Source organism: Pelodiscus sinensis, chromosome 6 (assembly GCF_049634645.1).
Source record: "Pelodiscus sinensis isolate JC-2024 chromosome 6, ASM4963464v1, whole genome shotgun sequence".
Classification (NCBI taxonomy): domain Eukaryota; kingdom Metazoa; phylum Chordata; order Testudines; family Trionychidae; genus Pelodiscus; species Pelodiscus sinensis.
In genome coordinates, this window is record NC_134716.1 from 78871714 (window position 1) to 78898424 (window position 26711).

At 42.3% G+C, this 26711-nt stretch overlaps 1 protein-coding gene and 1 long non-coding RNA gene across 5 annotated transcripts in view; one reads left to right on the plus strand and one right to left on the minus strand.

Moving 5' to 3' along the window:
- Window positions 1-14151, plus strand: part of HAPLN1 (hyaluronan and proteoglycan link protein 1) — an 89351-nt gene extending 75200 nt beyond the window's left edge. For all 4 annotated transcript variants that reach the window (XM_006124342.4, XM_006124341.4, XM_006124340.4 and 1 more), the window contains exon 5: window positions 9948-14151. In XM_006124342.4, coding sequence (XP_006124404.1) covers window positions 9948-10237 — 290 coding nt within the window. In that variant the 3' untranslated portion in view covers window positions 10238-14151. The remainder of the gene's footprint in view (window positions 1-9947) is intronic.
- On the minus strand, window positions 11273-25743 carry LOC142829911 (uncharacterized). Its single transcript, XR_012904826.1, has 3 exons — window positions 25599-25743; window positions 14232-14284; window positions 11273-11343 (listed from the first exon to the last, which is right to left on the minus strand). It is a non-coding gene; the product is annotated as an uncharacterized LOC142829911 (long non-coding RNA).
- Between the last annotated feature and the right edge of the window lie 968 nt (window positions 25744-26711).

The following is a 26711-nucleotide window of genomic DNA, read 5'->3' on the forward strand; positions in this document are numbered from 1 at the left end:
TTAATTTGTGAGGTTAGGACAAAAAGCAGTGGGCTTAAATTGCAGCAAGCGTTGTTTAGTTTGGACATTTAGGAGAAACTGTCTGTCAGACTATTTAAGCACAGGAATATATTGCCTAAGGAGGTTATGGAATTTCCTTCACTGGAGATTTTTAAGGCAACTTAGACAAACCCCAGACTCAGAAATGGTCTATAACATAGTTAGTCCAGCCATGAGTGCAGGGTCCTTTCTAGTCTCTTGATTCTATGATTGTAACGCCAGTCTTGTTAATCCCTAACTCTTATGACCAGGGCTCGGCAAATAATACAATCTACTCGCCCGTGGCGAGTAGACTGTAACCTGGAAGAGCCGGGTTTGGGCGATCTGCACATGCACAGAACGATCTCTTTGTCGAGCCCTGCTTATGACTAATAATTTAGTCTCTTTTGTCCTTCCTTTCTACACTGCCACTGCTCCCTTTCTGTACAGTCTTGTAGACTACCTGCTCTAAATTGCAGTTTCAATCCTTGGTTTAGAAGCAGTCATCTTTGCTAAATGCTAACGTTCTCATGGGTACAGCTGAAAAGGAAGCCATTGTCACTGTTTGCTATAGCTGAGAGACTAGTCTGATCACTTTGTAGCTCCAAAAGATTTCTACAACCCATAACAAGGATTAGGACCATCACAGTCCACAAGCAAAGAGAGTGTCTCTTTTTAACAGCCTTCGGCGACTGAGATAGGGCTTCTTGCTTGTGGATAATTTTCATCCATCTTGCAAAGCAGATGTTTCTCTTTTAGCCCACCAGCGTAGGGAGAATGCACTTCTTTACTTGTTCGTGTATTGTACATCCACAATGGAATGTGCTTGTCATAGAATACACAAGATTAAACAGATCTCTTGCTTTAAGCACAGATACTTCCGTTCTGTCTTTGATTCACTTTCGTAACCCCAAAAAGGTCTTAGTTTTTAAATGTTTCATCTGCCAAAGTTAGTAAATCTTTGACAAAACTCAGTTCCCTCCCGAGAAGCGAGGATGTTAAATATAGACATTAAATCATGTCAGAGTAATATCTTCAGATTGCTTTAAGGGCAAATCTGAATGTAGCAATTTAAACTCTGGAGCTGCTTGCTCATCTTCATGGTGGAATGAATGAATCAAATAACTCTCAAACTATATATACATGGCTGATCCTAACTAATTGGTGGCCCTGGGCGACTGCCCGGCTCACCCATAGGGTTGCCAGATGGTTTCCAAAGAAAATACCATCCTCCCCCCCCCCCCCCCCCCCGCCAAAAAAAAAAGCATCCAGGGAAAATGTGTTGAGCAAATTTGTCTGGGGGGAAGATTCAGGAGGTCGGGTCAAAATGCAGTCACAACCTGACACTAAGATCACCTCTGTTGGTGGCTCCGGATGACAACCCGGCTCGTCTGCCCCAATGATCAGCTTTGTATATATACACTTTATAAAGCAATAAAGATTGTGGCTTTATAATATAATACATATGCCTATCGGCTACTTAACAAAAGATGTTGCAGAAAAACTCTCTGGGTGCATCTAGACTGGCAAGATTTTGCACAAAAGCAGCCGCTTTTGTGCAAAAACTTTCCAGCTGTCTACACTGGCTGCTTGAATTTGCGCAAGAGCACTGACTTTGCAATGTACAAAATCAGTGCTTCTTGAGCAAATACTTTCACACTCCCGCTCAGGGATAAGCCCTCTTGTGCGACATCTTGCGCAAGAGGGCCAGTGTAGACAGGCACCTTAATTTTTTGTGCAAGAAAACCTGATGGCTAAAATGGCCAGGATGCTTTTGCTCAAAAGCACTTTTTGCGCAAAAGCATCCATGCCAATCTAGATGCTCTTTTGCGGAAATACTTTTAATGGAAAAACTTTTCCGTTAAAAGTATTTCTGCAAAATCATGCCAGTCTAGACGTAGCCTCTCATTCTCTTTAACGACACAACACACTATAAAATTAAGTATCAAAGAGGTAGCCGTGTTTGTCTGAATCTGCAAAAGTGATGAGGAGTCTTGTGGCACCTTATAGACTAACAGATTTATTGGAGCATAAGCTTCCGTGGGCAAAGACATGGTCTTTGCCCACGGAAGCTTATGCTCCAACAAATCTGTTAGTCTATAAGGTGCCACAAGACTCCTTGTTGTTTTTACTATAAAATTAGTTTCAGGACTGTATGAAATTACTTTTTATGATTTTTTATTGATGCCTTTTACAGGATACACTATTTGACCACTGCTCAGACCATCTACACACATTTCATTCTCAAAAAGTATTTTATTCGATTATATATGCACAGGGTTGTGATTTGTAGCAATATAGGTAAAGTATTAATAACTTCTGACCATGGTTTATGCTATTGCTGCATTTGGCTGCTGATAACCCCTCAGTAGGGTTGCCAGGTGTTCAGTATTGACCCAGATAGTCCGTTATTTTTGCCTCCTGTTCGGTAAAAATATTCAGAAAATACCAGACTCCTAAAATGGCCGATATTTTCTGATTTTTTTTTCCTGGACAGGGGGCAAAAATACCAGACACCTGGCAACCCTAGAGATTGGGATTGGGCCCAGCCCCTGCCCCTACCTCTGGCCTCTCCCCAGACCCCGACACCTCCAGCCCTCCACCCTCGGACCCCATGCCTACTTAGTTCTGCAGGGAAGCTAATTTTTTGAACAAGAACACAAAATGGCCACCAGCAAAAAGCCTAAAGCCCAAGGGGAAGCAGTGCCTTCCCTGGGTCTTAGTGCTTAACCTCTCCCCTGTTCCTGTTCCTATTCTAACTCTGCGCACACTCTGAAAGGGGTCATGCTGTTTTAATGCTGTTTTATTTATTTATTGCTTAAGTCTGAGTCTTTTTTTTTTGGGGGGGGGAGAAAGAGTTAGGGGAGAGTGTTCAGTATTTTTGGTTCAACCATCTGGCAACCCTACCCCTTGGTGCGGAGCAATAGTATTCTTAGGGCTAGTCCAATGACTCAAACATTGGGGGGTAGAACTGCATACAGAATGTCACCTTACAAGTGGTTGAGATTCAGCCTAGAAAAGACTTTGAATAGTCTGCTGGCTGGATCATCTTTATCCCAGGTTCAAACTGGAAACTCACGGGTTGCACATTGAGAATGTACAAACTCCATCATCCAGCTTAGTCCACTTTGCTTTGCAGCGGACTACTGTGCTTCAATCCAGTTCCATTCATCTCATGTCAAGTGGGTTGATCTACTATATTCAACCAATTGCATCATAACAGGGTGATTCAACCTACACTACTACCATAGCTCCCCATATGAAGCAAAGTCACTCCTTCACACAAGCATCATGAGGAGGCCACAGCCAGAAAACTTGAGAAGTTCAGAACAAAACCAAGCCTGCCACCACACACAGACCCCTTCAACCACTGAGCGTGAACTTGTCATCAAGGCACCCACTATGGGCCCACTAGCCCTGCCCAGACTTCTCTGTGACATCGATGTGGTATGAAGAGTGGGCTGCAGCTGATGTTGGACACGGTCTCTTATAATTGGCCATATGCGTGCTCAGATTTAATTAACCACGGCACCAGTGAGCCCTTCCAAACTGATTTTGTGTAGACCAGGAACAATGTGTAGCCAGACAGTTGGACCAATGAGAGATCTGCACACGGTGTTGTGGCCAAAGATAGACAACGTCTCACATCACCGTCTGCCATCTGACTAGGCTTAATGGTGCTTTGCAGGGCTCTGCACATCACTCATGTAGCTGCTGCAAATTGTCTGGGCAAGCACTGTTAAAAAGAACTATGATTTATAAAGTCCGTAGTGGAACATTTTATAAATCTAAACAAACTTGACATTAAGAGAATTGTAAACCCTCCAAGGTCAAGACAGACCAAAGTTAAAGTTATTCACAAAAACTGTACCTCTGCTCTTTCTATACATGCATTACAATGGCTTCAGCCCCGGGCAGGGGGCCTGTAACCCTAAGCCCTGCCACCAAGATCTGACGCCCTCAGCTTTGGCCTTGGGAGGTAGGCATCATGCTTTGGCCCTATGTAGTGAGGCTCAGGATTTCAGCTTTGTACCTGAACTCCAACAAGTATAACATGAGCCTTAGTGGCCTCGTTAAAACAGGGTTGTACCCCTCTTTGGATTGGTAACCCTCATTTTGAGAATCACTAGATAGTAAGTCCCTTTAATACTTAGTTTTATATAAGCTTGAGTAGGTTGGATGGGATGCTGGACCCATATATTGGTTCCAGGATGTGTCTAAGAAATGGGGGTTGGGTAAAACTCAGTCCCTTCTTACTCCTATTATAGTTTTTCAGGAGGCTCCTTGTACAGTGTCTGATGCTTCATGCCCAGTTCTTTAGAATATTCAGGCGGATCTGACAGGCTGCATGTGAGAGAAGAAAAATTGCAATTTTAATTCTTTGCAAATTAGTTAAATGCAAACAGAGTTTTATAGGACAAAGAAAATATAGACTAAGGTATTTCTCCATCCCGATTTCAAAGGCCTGCTGCAAACAACAGTGGTTAATGCTTCTGAAAAACAAAACAAAAAAGTCACAAGTATTTTTTATCCTAGAAAACAACCTGAATAGAGGATTGCAACCAGCTCCCTCTATAAAATATTAATGAGGTCTGAGTGGTTGCTTTATACATTCTGCTCATTAATATGCCATTTGTTACATGCTTTGCACATTGAACAGCACCATATAATTGATATTTTTAATCTGTTCTAATGGAGTCACAAATCTGTTGGGTTAACAAATTACAAAATGCACTGAGTAAACTAAATGGAACTTTTACACCAACAGAAAAGTGCAGCAACCGACCAATTTTTTCAATGCTGGAGGCCACAGACATTAGGCTTTAAGCCACCATCTTCCATGTACTGAAAGAAACACTCAGAAAAACATGTTCTGGGTTATATATTTTTATTGCTCATTTTACCATTCAAAGAAAAAAAAAAGGACATCCAGTAATGAGTCATTGTTCCTTTGGGTGAGAGACCAAAGAAAATGGAAAAGATTTAAAAATAAACTGGATTCAACAACTCAGTGAATTACTTAGCAAATGTAATAAAAGTTTGCTGATCACTGGCCTCACTGCTGAAGGCACCTTTGAAGGAATGTCAGTCTGTTAAAGTGGCAGGATAAAAGTCAAGTTACTGTAGCTCCCCAACACAGGTCAAAAGAGATGCCAAACCTAATAAATAATGTTCCCATTTAATGTATGGGGAAACGTTTCCACTTCTGAGGCTTTTAACAACTATGGAGAACACTGGTTTTGATCACCCATTCACCGTGGATATTAAGACAGGCTGAACTTGAGTCTGTTGAGCAGATGATGGACTCCACACATTGTGCAAATGCCGGCAGCCTCCAGGCAATAGGCAGAATACGTAAAACACCCAGCTTTTACTGCCACGTTGCTATCTGACACTAGAGAATGGTTTTCTTTTCCAAAAACACACAATGCTGTGATTAGTTGGGTTGGGTCACAGAAAAGCAGTATTGCCAATTCGTGATTTTAACTTGTCTAGACATTTTAGGGTTTTTTTTTAAACCTCATCACATGCACAGTCTTTGAGCACCTTGAGGTGCAGGACACACTCCTGCCCTACCATCCATGTATGCCTTTATAGTAATGAGAGGGTCCTGTGGCAGCAGGAGGCACCTGAGGTAGATTCAGGGAAAAGCTGCTGCTAGGTTTGGAGCCCAGCAGCAACATTTCCTGCCTCTTTGAGAAGTCTCCTTTCTATCTGGACACACAAGGCTCTTTGGGGGGGCAGCAGAAGGTTACAGGAGGGAGGGAATCAGGGAGGTGGTGCAGCCTAATTATGGGAGGGGGAGCAGCCCTGGGGGCAATAGGAATCAAGACAGTAGTAGGAAATGTATGATAATTTCCTTAAGTTAGGAGTAACGAGAGGGTAAGTGAAGGCTTCATATCCACTTCGTGTACATTAAAAGTTGGCTTTTCCTGCTGAAATTATCAGACACATACACAGCCATTGGGTGCAATGGTGAAAACCTTTAATCCCAGCCACTGGCAAGGCCAAGGCTGGAGGATCACTTGAGCTCAGGGGTCCTAGACAGCAGTGCGCCATGCCAGTCCATGTCTGGTGCTGCTGCCAGATGGACTGCTGCAGAACTGGCTAGAACAACACAAATGATGTATTGTGATCGATGGTCTCTGTGAGGGCTGATGGACCAATCAATCACATTGACATACATAACTCCACTTTGTTCTTCTGGCTAAAAAGTCAAGAGACAGATTAATAACAATGGTTGCTGGGTTTATTTATTCATGATTTGGGGGTTCTAACATGATTTCTGATCACATTAGAGCCTTCAAAGGTAGACGGTACTAGGAGAGGTTCTTTTATTTTGCCTACATCACTTAATTACATGCATGTGATATAGTGGCAAAACACAAACAATATGACTTCAGCCTTCAGTAATTCAATTACTCCAGGCAAACCCCCCAACAGAACAAGGCATACATGAGAACTGTATTCATTTTAAACTGAAAACAGCTGGCGCAAACAAAAGGTGTCTGGTTGCCAGTAGAAAAGACCACCACAAAACAGGGAAGAGGTAAAATGCTTAGCGGTCTGGTAAGGATCAAAACCAAAGGGCATCATTTCAGGCACATGGAGGGGAGCAAGAGGGGTGGTTGCAGCCGTACACTCCAGGATGCAGGTAGCTTTTCATCCAGGTCCCCCATGCTAAGGAAGTGAGGGGAAAGTGTTTGCATTCCTCTCATACCTGGCTGGTAAAGGGAGCTCAAAAGCCAGGTGTGAGGGAATGCAAGGAAGGCAAGCACTTTCCCCTCACTCCTTTGGCCATCTGGGGAACAGGATGAAAAGCTAGCCAAGTCCTGGAGTGCATGGCTGCTCTCCGCTCCCCCTCCCCCCATGTGCTCAAATAGCACCCTTGATCAAAACCTGGGATTGTCACTATGATATGAGGGAATGCTAGAAACAACAGCTCTCCTATGGCAAAGTTTACCTCAGTGTTCAGGACCTATATATTCAAGGGAAGACCCTCTACACCAGTGAATGCCTCTTGAGCTCCCAACCCCACCTCTCTTAACCTGGAGTTTCAGTGGTACAGAGGGCCTTCTGTAGCACCTCTTTGTTAATGTGCATGTCGTATCTACTGCACAGCAAATAATTAAAACAAAATAAATAGGTGCACAGGAAGGAATTGACAGACAAGTTCTTGACTTTTTTACAAGTGCAAGGTAAAAGTTTCTACCACCGCATCTTAGTGGGTTACATTTTACAAAAAGAAAAATGTAGTTCTATCCAAAAACAGTCAGGCATCACTTCACACTTATTCCTCTTGATATTTGGGGATGAGATTACACCAAATTGAAGTAGCTGTTCACATGTTGTCTGTACACATTGTAAAATTTAACAAATGCTTTATTTAGAGTCTGGAAGGTCTCTTCTCAAGGGGGCCAGCAGTTGTGCACTGAGTTTATTAGTTATTTTTTTAATTTAACAAAATGTTCTGGATACAGATGAACATTTCATGCACTACATTTACAATTAGTGATGGCCTATTTCAGAAATAGGCATATTAAGAGTGCTCTTATTACTGAGGTCGTGGGTCAAATGCACAACTTTATTAGCAGCTGGTCAAACCCTGTGTCAATAGAAAGGTAATTTCCCATGGATTTTCAATAAAGTCAGTGGAATTTGCAGACCATCAGGCAATCTGAAACTCATTCGCTTTTACAGCAAACCACCTTCAGCTCTCAAGAGTATGAAGAGTTTATATCTAATCATAGAAACTTTCTATATTAGCAAATGTTACATACAATGATTTCAAATGCATTGAAACAGAAGAAAGAATTTGCTTTACTATATAGCTACATTACCAATGTCACCATTAGTCTTAATATAAACATTTGCCAGCCTAAAATGGAGCAATTCCCATTTTCTTTATATAGTCCACCCGATATGGCACTCCTTAATTCTGAGAAAATCTTATGAAAGGGAGCAGAACTGGTTTTCTCACAAGGAGGAAAAATAATAATAATAATCTGGCTTATTCTTTAATAAAGAAACATAATATTTCCCTCTGGAATTCAAACAAGAGGGCCCCATGCAAAAATTACTTCATTCCTTGTTTAAATTGGCCACTGGAAGTGAGCCAGTTTGAAAGACTGCCATGTTTATTTGGGAATTGTTAGTCCATCAGCTGACTGCAGTTCCACCTAGCAGTTGTTTATTTGTCAGTCTAGCAATGATAAATAACCCTGAAGATATTGAATAGAAGGAACACAATTAATTTACATTATGCCTTTCCTTGATGGATGAAATAAATATTTATATTGTTGTTGCTTATAATTCAACAAAAGAGACTCCCCTTAGTTTTACTAGTGACATATATTTGTATTACATTGAGACAGAGATCGTTTTTCTCATAGCACAATCAGTGTTATCATTTCTTCAGTGAGATCATACCCTGTGATGCCTTAAAAAAAATAGTAAATGTTTCCAACTAATGAAATGAAGACTTAAGATAGGCAGGCTTTTGGCCTACTAAATGCTCAAACTATGTTTCTCAGCAGAGGCAATGCATGGAGTGGTGAGGGGGCATGTGCCCCCCAAAATGCTCTGTATATAAGGGGCAAGAGGCCAGTAGCCAGCAGGGCCAGAACAGCAGGGATCATGATACTTGCAGCAGGGGTTGGGGCACTCTACCCGCCTCCCCTGCACATACACCACAGACAGGGTGGGTTGGAAGTGGAACAACTTGGTCCTAGCTTGTTTTGCTCCTGCTGCTCCCAGCACATTGCTCAGGGAATGGGAGGGGGCAGGATTGCCCCCGCACTCACCAGCAGTGAGTGCCTGGGGGCCCAACCCCTGCCACAAGTGCCAGATCCCTGGACCTACTAGTCTCCTGGGCCTCATTCCTCAGGGGACGGGGCTTGGGGGAAGAGGCAGAGCAAGGGGATGGGGCTTGGGGAAAGAGGCAGAGCAAAAGCAGGGTCTGGTATGGAGGGCGTTGTCCCATCCCTCCCCCAGGCTAGGAAGGGAGGTGGCCACATTCCCCATCGGGTGTCTCTTCTGCCCACCATGTTCTTCATCAACCGTCACCCCTGCTTCTTAGAAGTCATGCATTTTTCAGCCTTCTTACAGCAAGACTTGAAATGGTGCTTGTATTTCATCGGGAACATTGTGTCAGCCATGTGAAGGTCTTTCTGCCATGAAAGACTAATACTGCATTTGCTAGGCCTAATCACTTTTACATATTATCACAGTCAGATCTTAAACATACCTCTCTCTGTTTATGACAAGAAAATGGAACACTGTGATGGTTTTAGTTTAATTTGCCAACCCATCATAATGTAAGCACTGCAATAATTTTTTCATTTCTGTGAAAAACTAGAGAGATGAATCTTATGTAGTCTGCAATTTGAAAACCTCTATTTTCTGGGACTTCAGTGGCATTCTACATGAGTGCACATGCATGTGCTTGTATGAACCTCATGGCAGGATAGGAGGCCTCCTTTGAATTCCTGAACCTGCTTCTCCCCTTCCTACTCCTCATACTTTTTCCTCTATATTTTCTGTCTTCAAGGGAAGAGGGAAACCTCTGCTTTGAAGTAGGGATAGAAATGTATTTAGCACAGTACAAAACTTCCACTGTCTTCTCACTCTAAGTTGACATACATGCATGACCTATTGACTGAGTGGCAAGAGGGAAGTGTACCAAGAACATTTCTGTCTTTCTCCCCCTGCTCTTTTTCTTCGGATTCCCCTAAGCAGATTGTGAACTTGATGTATTTGAATCTAAGTCCAAGTTTTGAAAGCAGGGTTCAAAACAATTTCCAGCTCTAGAATAAATAGATTGTTGATATTCTTAATTTTATGATTTTGTAATGAGGATTGTTTTATTTTTTGAACAATTTCTTAACCATGTCACATGCCTAAGACTTTACCTTTTCTCTTTCCATTAGGCCGTTTTTATTATCTAATCCATCCAACCAAGTTGACCTATGATGAAGCTGTGCAGGCCTGCCTCAAGGATGGATCCCAGATTGCTAAAGTAGGCCAGATATTTGCTGCCTGGAAACTTCTAGGATATGATCGCTGTGATGCGGGCTGGCTGGCTGACGGCAGTGTCCGCTACCCCATCTCCAGGCCAAGACGACGCTGCAGTCCTGATGAAGCTGCAGTGCGCTTTGTAGGCTTCCCAGATAAAAAACACAAGCTATATGGTGTCTACTGTTTCAGAGCGTACAACTGAAAGTACCTAGAGCACAACTATTTTAAATTCATTAAGAACATGTGAAAGATTTCTTTTCAATACGAACTCATGCAAGTTACCAAAACTGTGATAAACCTTTTTTACTTACTGTAAAGAGTCATTTTCATAAGCCCAACCCTTTAATTTGGTTTTGTTTTTTGAACTTAATCATTCAACAGATATTTTAAATTAATATAATTGAATGAAGCTCTAGGTAAGGAAGCTTTAGAGCCAAACTCTTTCAGTCACACCATCCGAATACAATATACTTTTCATGAATGGGGCATGCAATAGCTTGAAAATTGCTAGGACTAAATTAAGAACTGTAAGGCTACTCAAAGCAGAAGCTTTTACAAGCACAAATTTTACACATTTGTACCATTTTGAGATGTACTACAAAAAATAAATGAGATGTGCAGTTTTGAAATATGCTAATTTTTTCTTAACAGGGGTTCAGTGAGGTTTTGCAAAATAAAAAAAACAGAAAAAATATTTTTCACAGGGGGTCAATATATACAGTTTGATGAAAACAGTAATTCAAATAGTCCACAAAACAGGACTTGTTTTACCATTTAAAATCTCGCCTTTAAGAAAAAATAAGCTGATATGTGAGCCCAGGCATAGCAAAAAGCACAACTAGAGCTCCTGAACATTTCAATTGTGTTTTTATTGTGTATGAAACATTGAGTGGATGAATAATTAACTGAGTGAACTCTACTTCTTAATTCCAACAGAAGATGCCTGAGAAGTGTTGTATTACCTTTGAGTAGCTTTACTGAGTTATTTTTAAACTCTAAAGGCCATTTGCTAAGCAGCATTTAGCATCTACTCAGGGCAGTTGTATAGATGAACTGCTGGACAGACAAAATGTAAAATTTAGCAGCTTGATATTATGTTTTATATTTTCTCTTATTTACACATCTTGAAAGATAAACACATGGAAAATTCATTAACATTCAATACAGTTGCTATAGGCAGAAAGAAAAATCTAGTCCCAACTAGGAAAGATAAAACAAACCAACCTCCTGCCCTCACCTTGTTTCCTGTTTATGTGGATACTTATAAAGTCCAATTCATATCCCCATACAGATACTTCTGTTTCTAAACTGGTCAAACAAACAAAGACAGTAAATTTAATCAGATTTTATGATTGATCATTATTAAAATGAATGGAAAACTGTAGCAATTTCACTACAATCTGCAGAAATCTACATGGGAAACATTTACCTATGTTTTCCAGTATCACAGAAAGGAAGCGCTGTGCACAGTGCATGAGGTTTTTGCAGCTTCCTGAGCAATTTGGGCACCAGATTTCCATTAATTTAATATTCAAATCAGGGAAGTTTGTATAAGAGTCCAAAATTTTCAAGCATGACTAGTGATTTTTGGATGCTTCAATTCAGGGGGTCCAACTTTAGGCATCTTAAAGCAGCCTGATTTCAAACAGCGGGTGCACAGAACTTTCTGAAAAAAAATCAGGCTTTAAAGGTATTTCAAGATGGACACCCAAAAACTGGGCCACCAAAAATTACAAGTCACTGTCTAAAATCTTAACCTTGCAAATCCATTAGACAATTTTGAAATTCCCACCCATTTTAGTATCACTATTAACAGGGCTTGACAAACCGTGGCAAGACCTACTTGCCAGCCCTGCATCGCGCATGCGCCAGAGCGGCACTGCGCATGCACGCAACACCGGTGAACGGGGCGACTGGCTGAAATCTACTCACCACAGGCGAGTATATATAGTGATTTGTCGAGCCCTGTCTATTAAAAACCAAGCAAATGTAGAAATCTGTTTCCCTACCCCATGGTTGCTGACGATAAAGATTTCAGAGGACCAATATTTGTATTAAATGAAGTTTTAAAATTTCCATATCTAAATGAAATATAGCAGTAGTATCCCAGTACAACAGAGCTGGAATGCTTTCATGAATGTTTGTGTGTAGCTTTCCCCCCTGCCCCCACAAATAGGAGTAAATAAATCATGATTCCTGAAATGATTGTGATTCCAATTTAAATTCTACGTATTGGCTCAATGCCTCACAGGATTGTGGTAGAAAGGTATTGAATTGATGAGCATGTTGCCATTCCCAACAAGTACAGAAGGCTAATTCCTTCCTGGTGACAACTTTGTGCAATATGGATATTGGATCATCCTTTCCAGCTGAAACAATGTCATTGAAAAGAAAAAAAAAAAGAGTATAATAACATTTACTTCCTCAAGAGCCAGGGTTTCTGAAAACTCTAGCACAATGTAATCATAAGTGATTATAACATGTGCAATGAAGAGGCCATATCATACCTCCCTGCAGCCAGTTTCTCCTCCTCTTCCTTCAGAAGGAGGGCTCAGTTACATTCAAAACAACCCCCACCCATCCCCCACACACAGAGTAAAGACTTTTTTGAGCAGTCTGAGGCAAATCCAGAGGAAGGAGTTGGAGTGGAGAATGGTTGTGCCAGGGAGGTATGGGCAAGATAGAGATAGCAGTGATGCCAAAGGGATGCAGAACACCCCCTCCCCTTTCAGCCTACGAAAAGGAGACAAGAAATACCTTGCCTTCACTTTTCTGCATGGCCCTTTCAGTAGTCCTGGATTCAGCAAAGGCTAGAGCAAGTCACTCATGTGGCTCCAGTTCCCAAGCAGACTGTTTGTCCATGTGGAGTAAGAGCTGATGTAAAGCCACAGAGCCTTCATAGGAGAGATCCTGACCTCCAGAGTGAGCTTTCATATTTGGGGGATGGGCACGGCTCTCTCAAAGAGAGACAACTCACCGGACAGCTTTCCACTGAAGTCATCTCAGCAACCCCTTTTCCCAGAGCCCATCCCCACAGGTTTCTTATTCTGCAGAAAGAGAATCTAGCCAAGGATTCTAATGGCAGAAGTGTGAACATTCAAATCTCAATCCTTAGGTGCACTTACATATTCCACACCCAAGTGGGACAAGTCAGTTTTATAATACCTTTGCAGCTCTCTGATTCTGAAGTTAGATAGCCTCCTCTGCAAGTTAGATTTAGGGCTATACTAGTCTGTGTCTTGCTACCCAAGACGCCTTTTTGATAGCTAGAATGCAGAAGCACATACTTTATACCCAGGCTCCGTATATAAGGGGCTATGATGCAGCTGGTGGCTAAGCTGGTTCTATGCCAACCAGATCTTCCCCCTAAACCCAGGAAATCCCCAGGTGGCCAGATCCTCCAGTTTTGCAGCAAAAAAGTCATAGCCCAGGGGAATTGGAACCCTGGAATAACAATGAGCTGTAATATGATCACTGCTGGACAAATTCTACCATCCATTTGCACCTGTGAAACCCCACTGAATACATACATTGTCAGGAATCAAACTCAGACCCACAAGATTGGGAAGATCTGTGTGCAAAGTTTATTATATTATTTAAGGAAGAGCCTGGTGGTTTTCTCGGGAGTATTCTAATGAATAAGGCTAGTTTTAGCTCACCAGAGATATAATTATATCTATTTATCATTCTAACAGATAACATTGATGGGATAGTTTGCTGGGAGCACACATGTATAAAGCAGAAATTATTAGCTACACTATAAGCAGTTTTAAAGAGAATAAAAGCATCCAATTGCGTGTGAAATGGGCACAAATGAATAGACGAGACAAATTGTATTTATTTTTACAGCTACTAAAGTAGCTCCATTTCACTTTTATAATGTCAAAGTTACAAAACAGCCTTAACTTTTGAAAATGTTTGCTAGGTGCTTGGAATGTATCTGAAAAGGATGCTTAAGACCTGTTAAAAATCAGTGCTATTTTATGTTCTTGAGGATATAAAACCTTCGTCATAAGAATGAATTAATGTGCTATGTCATTATCTTGTATTACATAATGTATCTGAATTTTAATGCCCATGAATGATAACAATTAAATCACATTCTTTTCAATATGACTTCTTTTTATTGACTGGTCCTTTTCTTTCCCATAGAGACAATCAGAAAAATAAAGGATTAAGAATCTGAAGATACTTACTCTGCCAAACAGAAAGTAGTCACAGGGCTAGATGTTGCCAAAAAAGAACCAGTCTGTGGATATAAGTTACAAAACAAATAAGAACCATGTGCATTCTCATGTTTGTGTTACTGTACCTGTAATCCTGTTCTTTTTCTGCATCATTTGAAAGTACAAATCAGACTTTTAGGGTGTGTCTAGACTACAGGGATTTTTCAAAAACAGTGGCCTTTTTTCAAAAAAATCTTTACCTGCGTCTAGACTGCAGCCGTGTTCTTTCGAAAGTAAATCAAAAGAACGTGGCAGTTTTTTCAACCATAGAAAATCTTGTTTTACAAGGAATAGCAACTTTTTTTTTTAAAAAAAAGGGGGTTATGTAATGCAAACTGTGCTTTTTCGAAAGAGAGCATCCAGACTGCCTGGGTGCTCTCTCTCAAAAAAGCGGCTTGCTTTTTCGAAAGTACTGATTGTAGTCTAGATGCTCTTTTTCAAAAGAGGCTTTTTCAAAAGATACTTTCAAAAAAGGCTTGCAGTCTAGACTTTCCTCCTTCAGTGTAAAATGAAAAGTATACTAAAAAAGTTTTGTTTTTTTTAAGTAAAAAAAAAACCCACAAAATTTTCTAGTTGACAACATTTTTCAGGTACATAGCCAAGGGTGCATGTACACAGCACCCTAAACTTGAAATAAGATACCCAATTTGCACTATGCAAATTGCATATCTTATTTCGATTGAATTTCAAAAAAGGCTATTTCAAAATTTGGCATGTCTACACAGTACCACATGTCAAAATAACATGCTATTGTGAGACATCGCTTAACCCTCACGAAACAAGGGTTACTGGCAAGCTGAAATAGCATGCTCATTATTTCAAAAAATATTTTTAAAAAATGGGTAGCTTGTGTAGACATGGGGAGCTATTTTGGGATATCTCCAGTATCCTGAAATAGCCATGCAGTGTAGATGTATCCCTAAATGAATATTGGAAATAGAGCAATGTCATTTGGAGAAGGGAATAACCCTGATGATAAATGGCAATTTTTCCCCCAAATGAACATTTTCAGTTGTGGGGGGAGTTTCCCCCCTTAAAGCCAAATTATGCTGCCTTTCGTAAGCCAAAGAATTGTTATTTTAAATGTGCAGCAAGGAAAAGATTTCCAAGGTCAGGAACCAGTCTGCAATTATTGAAAATACTGGGCCAGATTTGTCGCTGGTGTAAGCAGGAGCATAAACATGGGAAAGAACTGGAGTGCTGCACTACACCCAGGTTTTAACCTAGCCTGCGCTGCTGGTCCCATGTCCAGGCCATAGCAGCTGCCATTCTCCCCCGGGTGCTGGCTGCTGGCCCCAAGACTCTGCTCCTGCCCTAGCTGAGGGGTGGGCGGGGACGGGGACAAGGGAACTCACTTTCAGTAAGCCCCGCTATTTAAAGTGTTCCCACACCAGGGAGCATTACTGATACAGCCCAGCTTCAGTCCTCTCCATTTTACAAGCACAGACACTCTGCATTGTTCAGTGCTCTACTGGCTATATATGGATGGCTAACCTAGGTCATGTTTAAAAAAAAAAAAAGAGACGTGTTTACCCAAAAAGAAGAGGGCAAATACCTCATATAATTAATGTGCTATTTTAAGCTCAACAATACATTATTTTCTAACTGTTTATTTAAACCAGCCTGAGGCTGTCCGGGACTGGGCAGGAGAGAAATGCCTTCCTCACTGGTCTATTTACTTAGTCACTGACAGGTCTCATTGAATGACATCCCAACAGGCAACAAATGAAAAATTGTCTGGAAGCCACTAGAGGTGAATCGTGTGTTTTTCTTTCCTCCAGCACCTCCAAAAACCGCCATGGAGATAAAAGTCTTTGGATTTTCCTGATAGATTAACTAAATAAAGAAGCTCTGCTGCTAAAGCAGTGGCTAGAATTGGGAAACTGATTACCTTACATCAGTAAGCTCGAGTCACTGGCATTAAAACCAATAAGGCTGTGATTTAATACCCATACTTTGAACACATAGCCTACCAATAATAACAAGATTTATTGGCTGTAACTAAAATTAAATTGTCCTGGAGAAAATTTTATGCTGCTGGATCTAACTCAGGAGTCCTGTGCATTCGTTGGCATTTTTTCCCAGCAATACTTACTGAAGTCAAGCAAGCCCATTACAGAGCAATTCAATTCTGATGATGGATTTTATTGTGTGGGGAGATGTCAGAGCTCAAATTTACTGAGGCCCTAACTCAGCCATAAACAGAGAAACAAATAAATAGTCCCCCTTTTAACAGAATGACATGAAACAGTCATCCATAGAAAAGGAAAAATGGTGAGCCAACATAGCATAACTGATAGAAAAATAATTTTTTTGACCACACATCATAATGTTGTACCTAATATCAGGATAACCAGAAAGGTTCCTTTTAACCGCCCATAGTTCTGTTTCTAATGAGCACTCAAGTCAAATTCACCCTTCCTGATTTTGCATCTTGGACTAACCCTTGGTCTTTAATTTTTGGGGGTTAAAAAACATTGTGCAGTAATCCTGGGACATGTTTTTTGTCTTATTGTGTATCTGTCCCCTGACTTCAACACCCGAAGTCAGAGAATCCTCAGGATAGGCCCCTTTTGAGTCGTATTTGTTGCCTCCCTCATTTGGTCAGATAGTCCGAGTCTATAAACCTTTAGAGTAAGTTACAAGGCTCATCTACTTCCTCAAGCCAGCGGTATTTGTATACTTTAATTGTTCATTGAACGTTTACTTATGGTGACATTGATCAGTGATTTACTGTCTTTTTTTTATTTTTTTCATGTGCTCAACAACTATATGATGGGGCCACTTCATAAAGCTAACAAAATAAAAAAAAGTTATTTTGTTATTCTTTAACTAATCCTTCCAGTAAAAGAATAAAACAGACAATTGTCCACACGTAAAAATGGATATGCTTTTCCCCCCACTTAGATATTTTTCTTCAGACCGCCTTCACATCTGATCAAGTCCGAAAGGAAGAGAGTTGAGAATCAAATTCAGTCAATCATTCAATTAGCCCAAAAGAGAAATGGAGCTCATATTTATTGCCATCAGATTTAAGGAGACATTGACTAGATTCTTCCACTTAGTGTTATTATGAATTCATGTGTTAGTGCTCCAGATGTCAGGTATTTTAATTTTTAACCCACAATAAGCCATCAATAACAAAAAAAACAAAAAACAAGGGAAGAGCAGGAGGTGCAAACAAAGAATTGTTGAGAACTTGTGGTGCTATATCTTTTTCAAAAACTGTAGTGAACATGTTAAAATATGAAAACCAACAGAATCATGGCAGGTAACCACATTAATCTTCCTAATCTCAGTGGGTGAACCTTATTCATTATAACAAGAGTTGTGGACAGCCCCCAACATTGGTGGGCTTCTCACAGGTTTGTGATATATTCTGCAGTTCTTCAGTTCATCACAGCTGGCCCCCATACCAGTTTTACAAGGGTACTGTGAATGGATGATTAGGAGGAGAGGAATGGATGAGTGGTCAGTCAGTCCACTGTTATGGAAAATGCTTGCCATAAACTGCCACCTAGGGCTAGGGCAACTCCACAATCCTTAATTATTCTAAAGGGATTGCAAAATTGCCCTCTGCCTGCAGATTACAAGGGTGAATTCCATCCTATCCTTCTGCTTAAATCCCAAGTAAGTCTACTTACTAAGAAGTCAGGTTTGCAGCTACTTTGATACAACCCCACCAGTATTTGATAATAATACTGGTTTCCAAATACTAGAAGCAATTCAAAAGATTTGACATGCTTGTGGATGCAACAAGTGTCTGATGCAACTCCCACTGAAGTTAAGGAAAAGGCAACCATTGAATTCAGTAAAATGTATATTAGGACATGTTTACACACACACGCACACGCACACGCACACCATAGAATTGTAGGACTGGATGGGACCTCTGGGTCATTTTGTCTATTCCCCTGCACTCAGGGAAGACTATGTATTATCTAGACCAGTGTTTCTTAAACTTTTTAAGACCAAGGAATACCAAACAATTTTTTTTTATGGGGAACACCAAGCATTTTTTTTTGTTGGGGGGGAAAAAAGGAGCCTTGACCCTTTAAGGTCAGCCATTTCCAAGAGAAAAGTTGTTGAGCAAAACAAACAAAAGAGGATGGGGAAAAGAAGTCAAGCAAAAAAACCCAAATAGTTTTCCCTTTTATCAGATGAGCAGGCATTGCCCTTTTAAGGACGGCCATTTTGAACTCTGTTCTCTGCGGCACACCTCCAACTGCCTCGCGGCACACTGGTGTGCCACGGAACACACTAAGAAACGTTGATCTAGACAGAGGGCCTCAAACTGCCAGCCTGTGGGCCATCTCCAGACAGAGTGGAAGTCCCAGCAGGCCAGGGAGACCTGTCTCTTACCAGTCCTGAAGCCCTGCCCCTTCTCACCATCACACCACCCTCTCCTTAACGGATGTGGCTTTGGGGGATCACTGGGACAGGGGAGCTGGTGCGGCATGGAAGCAGCATTCAGGCCTCCCAATAATCCACAAGCGCCATATCCTCAGGAACAGGGTGCCATGGAGGGGAGGCAATTTAAACGGCCTGAGGCTTTTGCTGCTGATGTAGTAGCAGCAGCTGGGAGACCAGGGCCCTTTTAAATATCTGGACCCCAGGGCACCTGCCTTTTTCTATCCTCCCCTGTCAGTGGCCCAGGCAGCAACTGAAATAGTTCTGTTCATGTCTGTTTCTTTCACACCTCACTGTAGCATGTGGGTCCATTAGTTTGTGATTCCAGCCTTCTGTCTTTAAAAAGTGCCAGTTTATTACATAAAACTAAATTGATATCCATTTGCTCAGTTATCAATGCTACATAAGCGTATTAACATGCACTGATTTTTTTTTTATTTTTTTTTTAAACCTGGGAAGCTAATAGAATGAAAATGTTTGTACTGTTATTGGCTGCGTTCAAAGTATAACCCAGCTGTGGTGCACTGCTCTGCCTCAAGGGAGGCTGCTGGGTTCTTTAAATTGGGGGAGGGAAAGAGAGAATAAAACTAAGCACAAAACTAACTTGCAGTCTGTTTTGTAATGCTTGTTTTCTTTCCCCTGACCCTTGTCACATTTCATACAAATTTATCTCTAATACACTGGAAGGTGAAAATACCTTTCTAATCCACAAAGAATATTTCCTACTGGGAAGCACAGTGCCATAAAAAGGTATCCCTTGCTATAGCCTGTCTACATTTTAATAACCATCTTAAATGGGGCATTTGTAAGGTTGTGCCATGAAAAATACTTACATTTGCCAGAAAATATATATCAACAGTAATGATAGACTAGAATTATTTCTGTTCTAAGCAAAAGAAAACACTTTGCACCAACACCATGAACAAGATTGTATTAAGCTATTTTTTAAGACTGCATTTACAGCATTTTTCAATGTACCTTTTAGAACTGAATGGTTTTTACAGGGACTCAGAGTTGGATGGACCTGATAATTTGTCAGTCAATATTTTGATGGGTGCCCCATAAAAGTTTACTCTTGGTGATAGTAAGTTGCAGTAGTAATAAGCTGGACAGCATTCCCCCTCATTCAGTTACTCCAAAAATACTTGTAACTTTAATATTTCCTAATTAAACTTCACATAGCTCAGCATATCCCTCCTTCTCCTGAATGGCTAGTGTATAGAATGTCCAGGACTTCAAAAGACTGGAGCATCAGTATAATGTTTTGCATTATGGATATTTTATGTGGTTTTACTTGTTGATTTATAAACTGCTTAGTATCTATAAACAAAACCTATAAAAATCAGATGCACAAGGTCAAAATGAATAAAAATGCCTTAATCTCAAGCTAATTCTCTGCATCCTTCAGATGAAGATGTAGCCATAAGGATAGGTGCTGTATTGTGACCAGAAGAAGGGGCATGGGGGAGGGGGGGAACCTTATTCCCTGGAGAGCTAAAATCTAACTATGGTGTGATAGCAGCAGAGCTGCATCACCTGTAGCTGTGCCATTGTAGCGACTGTCATGTAGACATTCCTGAAGGAAGAGAGCAGTCCCATTCTGCACTTGCTGAAGTTTGAGGGATTTTTTATTAAGTGTATTTTAACTCTAAGAGAAGTGCAATGCAGTAATAAAATTCGACACTCTCCAAAAAGGAATGAACAAACACTTGAACTATCTTACCCATTATCAAGATAGCTTCCCCAATTATCACCTCTAATACCATTAACTCTCAAACATCCCACTCTCCCCACCTCTAATATCATCAATTCACAGACACTTACCTTCCTTCCCGCCCCCGCCTCTCCCCCCCACCCCGCATCCCCCTCCTGTTCTGAAATGTGATTTGTCCTTTTCATATGTGTTCATTTTTTTAAATTGTATCCTTTGGTATATATGGTTGTGACTATTTTCTTCCACTATTTGATCTGAGGAAGTGGGTCTGGCCCACGAAAGCTCATCATCTAATAAACCATCTTGTTAGTCTTTAAAGTGCTACATTGTCCTGCATTTTGCTGTAGGTGACAAGGCATGGCAAAGTCCATGTGAAGTAAGAAAGATTACAGCATTGTCACCAATCAGATTTAAGAGAGTGCTGTTGGTGGCTGCTATAATCTGAAACTCTAAAGACAATCATGATGCATGCACGTGTTGTGAAATGTATTAACAAAAACTGATGGGCTATGTCTACACGGGTATGATTTTTCGCAAATGCTTTTAATGGAAAAGTTTTTCTGTTAAAAGCATTTGCGGAAAAGAGCTTCTAGATTGGCACAGACGCTTTTGCGCTAAAGCACTTTTTGCGGAAAAGCATCTGTGCCAATCTAGATGCGCTTTTGCGCAAGAAAGCCCCGATCGCCATTTTCGCCATCGGGGCTTTTTTGCACAAAACAGTTTTTAGCTGTCTACACTGGCCCTCTTGCGCAAAAGCATTTGCGTAAGAGGGCTTTTCCCAAGCGAGAGCAGCATAGTATTTGCACAAGAACACTGACAATCTTACATGAGATCGTCAGTATTCTTGCGCAAATTCAAGCAGCCAGTGTAGACAGCTAGCAAGTTTTTCCGCAAAAGCAGCTGCTTTTGTGGAAAAACTTGCCAGTGTAAACACAGCAATGGAGTACATAAAACCTTTTCCACAGCGATGCTGGTAACCAGGCACTCCTGTCATGAACCTCTGCAGAAAGAGTGACAGCTATCTGACTACACCTAAAACCTGATACCTGTTTGCGTCAGGAAGGCTACATGCAACTGATTGTTTGGGAGGCTGCACAACACCCACAAAAAAAAGACAGTCGGGGCATAGGAAACAGTAGGATGCACATGAGAAAAGCAGCGAGTGTGAGTAGAAGGACAGAATGGTTTTAGCTACTAGGACCTGGGCACCTAAGGCAGGACAAATGCTTAATACCAAGAGGATGACAACTGAAGATCCTGAATGGGAAGAGATACCTATGTGTGGCCCTTCAACATGATGCACTAGGTCAAATGCATCTTCTCTCTTCCCAGCATTTCACTCCTGGCTAGCTTAAGTGGCTCCCTGCTCAGCTTGCTGGCTTCTGAAGATTCTTTTCTTAAACCCCCAATGTCTCCTGGGCATTGTATGGGGAGCCTGGGCACCTAGGTCAGGGCCCAAGGATTCCATTGGATAGCAGGATGACTACAGCCTCCTCCCAGGATTCTCTCTCCCTCCCTCTCCCCCCCGCAGGAAGCCAGCACATGCCTCCTCAGGGCCCCCCGCAGTGCAGGGAAACCCCGAGCGTGCCTGCCCCGGGGCTGACCCCCATCTCCTGCGGTGGGGCCAAACCCCCACGGGAGCCTGCCTCGGGGGCAACCCCCACCCCTCCCGTGGTGGGGCCAAACCTCCCTTCCGCGGCACGACGTGGCTCATCCCAGCCCCTTCCCTCCCGCAGCATGGCCAACCCCCACGGGCACCTGCCCTGGGGTCAAACCCCCCTCCGACGGCGCAGCCCATCCCATCCAACTCCCTTCCCTCCCGCAGCGCGGCCAAACCCCGGGGCCGACTCCCGCTCCCGCGGCGCAGGGAAACCCCTGCGCCCAACTCACCCCTCTGGCATCGGCAGTGCAGGAAAGCCTCGGCACTCCTCCTCTAGGGCCAACTCCCCCGCCCTCAGCACACAACACAGCTGTCAGAGGGGGAGCAGCCCACGTACTTCCGGAACCCCCGGAAGGGACGCGGACTTCAGAGAGGACTTCCATCCACCCTGCGGGAAGCCGGCACTACACTAGAGGTAGGTAGTGGGGCTTCTCGGGGGTGGGAGGAAAATGGGGGGGGGGTGCCTGAACGCCTCGCGAGCGACTGGTCGAGAACTCGCGAGCGACCAGTCCATCGCGAGCGACGGGTTGGTGACCACGGCTCTAGACCCATTGCAATGAGGACCCTGCCAGTGTTGCTTCTCACATGGCTGTGACCTGTGACACAGTGGCAAAGGAAGGACAGGATCTTCCCTGTCAAGGGACCTGGACCCAGATGTGGGTGGAAGGCTGAAAAGCCCCAGCTGTAGGTCAGAAACAGTTGCCTCTACCACCCTGGCAGAGATGCAAAGGCTAGATGTTGGGTGCTTTAACCACTAGACCCTCTCTGAGCTCTCTATCACATGTTATAAGATTTGAACACCTGATTAAAGAGCTCTCTTGGCACTTGCCTATTTTAAGTTACTTTTAAAAAGTAGAATTATACATGTATATAAAACTGGAACATTTTGTATTGTTCCCCCTCATCCCAGTTTTGTCTAAGTACACTGGGGGCGAGAACATCCCCAGGATTCAGGCCACATAAGATGTCTTAAAGCCACCCAATGCCCTGCTTTCACTCCTGCACGTGCTGCTCAGGCTACATCTAAACTGCAGGCTTCTTTTGGAAGAAGCTTTTCTGGAAGAGACCTTCTGAAAAAACTTATTTCGAAAGAACATCCACACTGGCGAAGCGCATGGAAAAAATGATCTGCTTTTTCAAAAGAGAGCGTCCAGACTGATTGGACACTATCTCGCATAAAAGGCCACCTGGAACCTCTTCAAGCAGGGCTTTAGGTCACCAGTTGCTTCCGAGTGCTGGTGCCTGAGCCTTGCAGAGACATGCACTTGAAGGGACCCCCCCCCCAGACAGCCATTTCTCTGCTTCTGCTGCATGCTTACCAACCTCTTTGAGAGACAGCAAAGCTCTTGTAGTACCTGCTTTGGTTGTCCTGCTTTTTTGGACGCCACAGCTTTTTTGTTAGTGTCATGGAGCCAGAGCTGCCCCGGGCAGTTTCTGTAGCACTTACATACAAGAATGATATATGCACCAAAATAGGATCTATAGATCCAGTAGATTGTAACATTAAAACTGATAGGATACAGGAGGTATTTTTAAGCACCTCCTAGTTATGCAAATTTATATTCATAGTCAATTTGCATAAAGCATGGGGAGGAACAGTCACAATTATGAGTAGCAAGTATGACCCTTTGCTGGTTAGCAAGGACAGGTATTGGAGCTAAGACTCTTTGCTGCCTGCCCACTCAGTGCATGTCTACACTGCAATTGAAAACATGCAGCTGGTCCATTCCAGGGGATTTGAGCTTGAAGGGCTCAGTTTACCTTACGCCTTTTTAATGGAGGTGTAAATGCTAGGACTTTGGCTAGAGTCTGGGCTTTAGGAACCTGTGAAGTGGGAGGTGACAGATCAAGCTGCAGCCCATGCCTGAAAGTCTACACTACAATTAAGAGCCCTTTCGCCTGAGTCTGCTGGCATGGGTCAGCCCCAGATGTCTAATGGCAGCATAAATGCACTGTTAATGACTTCTATGCATCAGGGCCTGCAGTCTGAAGCTACGTCTACACTACAGAGTTTTTTCAGAAAAATGGCCATTTAAAAAAAAAAAAACCCGTCATTTACATCCACACTGCAATCGCATTCTTTCTAAAGTAAATCAAAGGAACAGTGGGCTTTTTCCAACAGCAGTAATCCTCTTTCTATGAGTAAGAACGCCTTTTCCAAAAGAGCTCTTTCGGATAAAGGCATATGTGGATGGGGAAGAGGGTTTTCTTTCAAAAGAAGAGGCCTTCTGGAAATAACACAGGTTCCCTGGTGGCCACTCCATCCAAAGTAATAACAATTCTATAGTTCCTGTCTCTTGGCCCCTCTTAAAGTTGCAGGCACCCTGGACAAGCCTTAAAAATTCCATTGGGCACTAACCTATATCATTGGGCTAAATCTGGCCCGGTGACTCTAGACACCATTGTTTATATGGTACATGTGCTGTGTACATGTGCACACGTCCCATGGTGACCCTTAATTTTGGCTTTAGTTTTTGTCTGCAACTACAACTCAAGTCTATGTCCTCAAGGTGTAACCCAGAGAGGCTTCACATAGGTAAACAGTTGTCACTCCACCTAGAATTCCTGTTACACACAAGGCTTGTTATCAGGCTAACCTGTTGAGACTACATATGGGACAGCAAAATAAGAGCATATCAAGCCAATGTTTCTGATCACAGCTCTGTCTCTGTAAAGACTGTTTGTCATACTATGGAACGATGCTTTCTATAAATAGGAGGCTTAGCCAAACAGAGTGAAGAAGGAGAAAAGAAACAAGCCTAAATTCAGTATATTTAGGAAGAGTAGAAACCACTGGTTCAATTTAGTGTGCGTCAGGGAAACCATAACCTTTAATATTCTTACAAATAAAGTCTGTATGAAAAACTGACACGTCACAGTTTCTGTTGTGCCCATCAATTTATGCATTTTACCGTAATTACAGTATATGCTGTCTCACCATGCTTTAGATGAGGAAGTCAGAGGATAATGAATTTGTTATTTAACATCCCCTCCCAAATTACTAACCTTTTCCTCCTCTACTTCACTGAGAACTCCCGAGTAAAACAGCATTATAAAGATGGAGATTAAATTCATGTGTGCTATATATGTCATTCAAAGCCTGTAATGTCTGCCAAGGCCATGACATCCTGAACAGAGCCAGACATTTATTGGAAATTGTTTTCAGCTCTGATTTCCCATCACAGGTTTTCTGAAACACTTTCTGTGAATTTCTGCTAAAGGAAACTAGTAAAATATTGTGTGTAAATATTTATTTAAGGGCATGGAAGAGGAATCACTTCCCACACCGCACCCTAAAAAAACTGTAGGGGAAAAATGGTTCATTTCTGGTAGTTTGTTTTAAACAAGGACAGTCTGTTATTTTACTTGCTGGCCATATGCCACTTATGACTTTGCTTAAGCCAACCCATATAGAAAATATTCAGTGTATTTTGTGTAACACAGGCATTTCATCTTTTCCTTTCATTTTCCCCTGGGTTTGAGCTTAAAACTGCTAAAAAAAATAATCAGCTCTCCCTAAGAAGCCAGTCCTAGACTGCAAGAAAATTCTTACCTGGTTGATGCCTTTTTAAAGGATGTTCCTACATGGTGAGAATAAAATAAGGCCAATTGTACACTGTATAATAGAGAGAAAGTTTCCTAGCTGCCTATGGAGGGAGTCAGGAAATTGCAGAAAAGTCTCACCAGAAAAAAAAGAGTATCTGAGAACGTAGGGGTGGATCTACCAGGTGCTCCCAATGCAATTAATGTGGGCCCAGCCCCTGCCTTTATGCAGGAATCTACAGTTGCTGTCTGCCCGCTGCTTCTCTAGGGAGCCCAGCTGGCCAGGCACAGACCAGTTTGAAGGGACAAATGAAATGGAGCAGGCTGGTCCAATCTCCTTTCCACAGGTGGGAAGGGTGAGGAAGTGGTGAAGCATCCCAGCATGTGAAAATCTCAAGAGACTGACTCCTCTCCCTACACCCAATCATTTCCCTCCTGTTCAGGATGCAGCCACCCAGCTTCACCCCGTCCCCAGAATAACCCTCTATTGGCTACTAAGCTACCTGCCTAGGGCCCTCTTTTAGCTCCTTGGATTGTCAAGGAAAGGCAAAGAGGGACAGTAAGTGCACAGCTGCCAGGGGCAGGTCTCCTCTTTGCTTCCCTCTGTCAGGTAACTGCTGTTGCTTCCTGTCCTACTGAATGCTACCTTAGTTTTGGGGCACAGGGTGGGAGAATCTGAGGTGATGCACCCCACACAAAAGGAGCAAACATGACAGGTCTGTTAAAGAGCTCACCTTGCCTAGCTCTAGTTAGGGATAGCACTTGGCACCCTAGGTTTTCAGTGAGTCTAAGGTAAATGTCTACTGCAGGATGTGTCCAAGGAGGACAGACATCAGGAAGCTGGAGCTCCTTTCACTCACACGGTTTACTTCTGTTCAGTTTAGTGGAGTTACTCCTGATTTACACCAGTGCAAGTAAGAAGAACCAAGCTCCACAACTCCTAGCAAAATAAAATCCAAGTTCTTTATCTAGTGTATGTTTGGTTCCCAGGAATATAGCATTCTGCTGTCCAGCTCCTTGCAAGGTAGTCCAATAGCTTTGATCTTGCTTTTTGTTATCCTGGAAGGAAGCAAGGTGTTTAGTGATTGCAACACTCAATCAGAGTTTCTCTCTCCGAATGCCA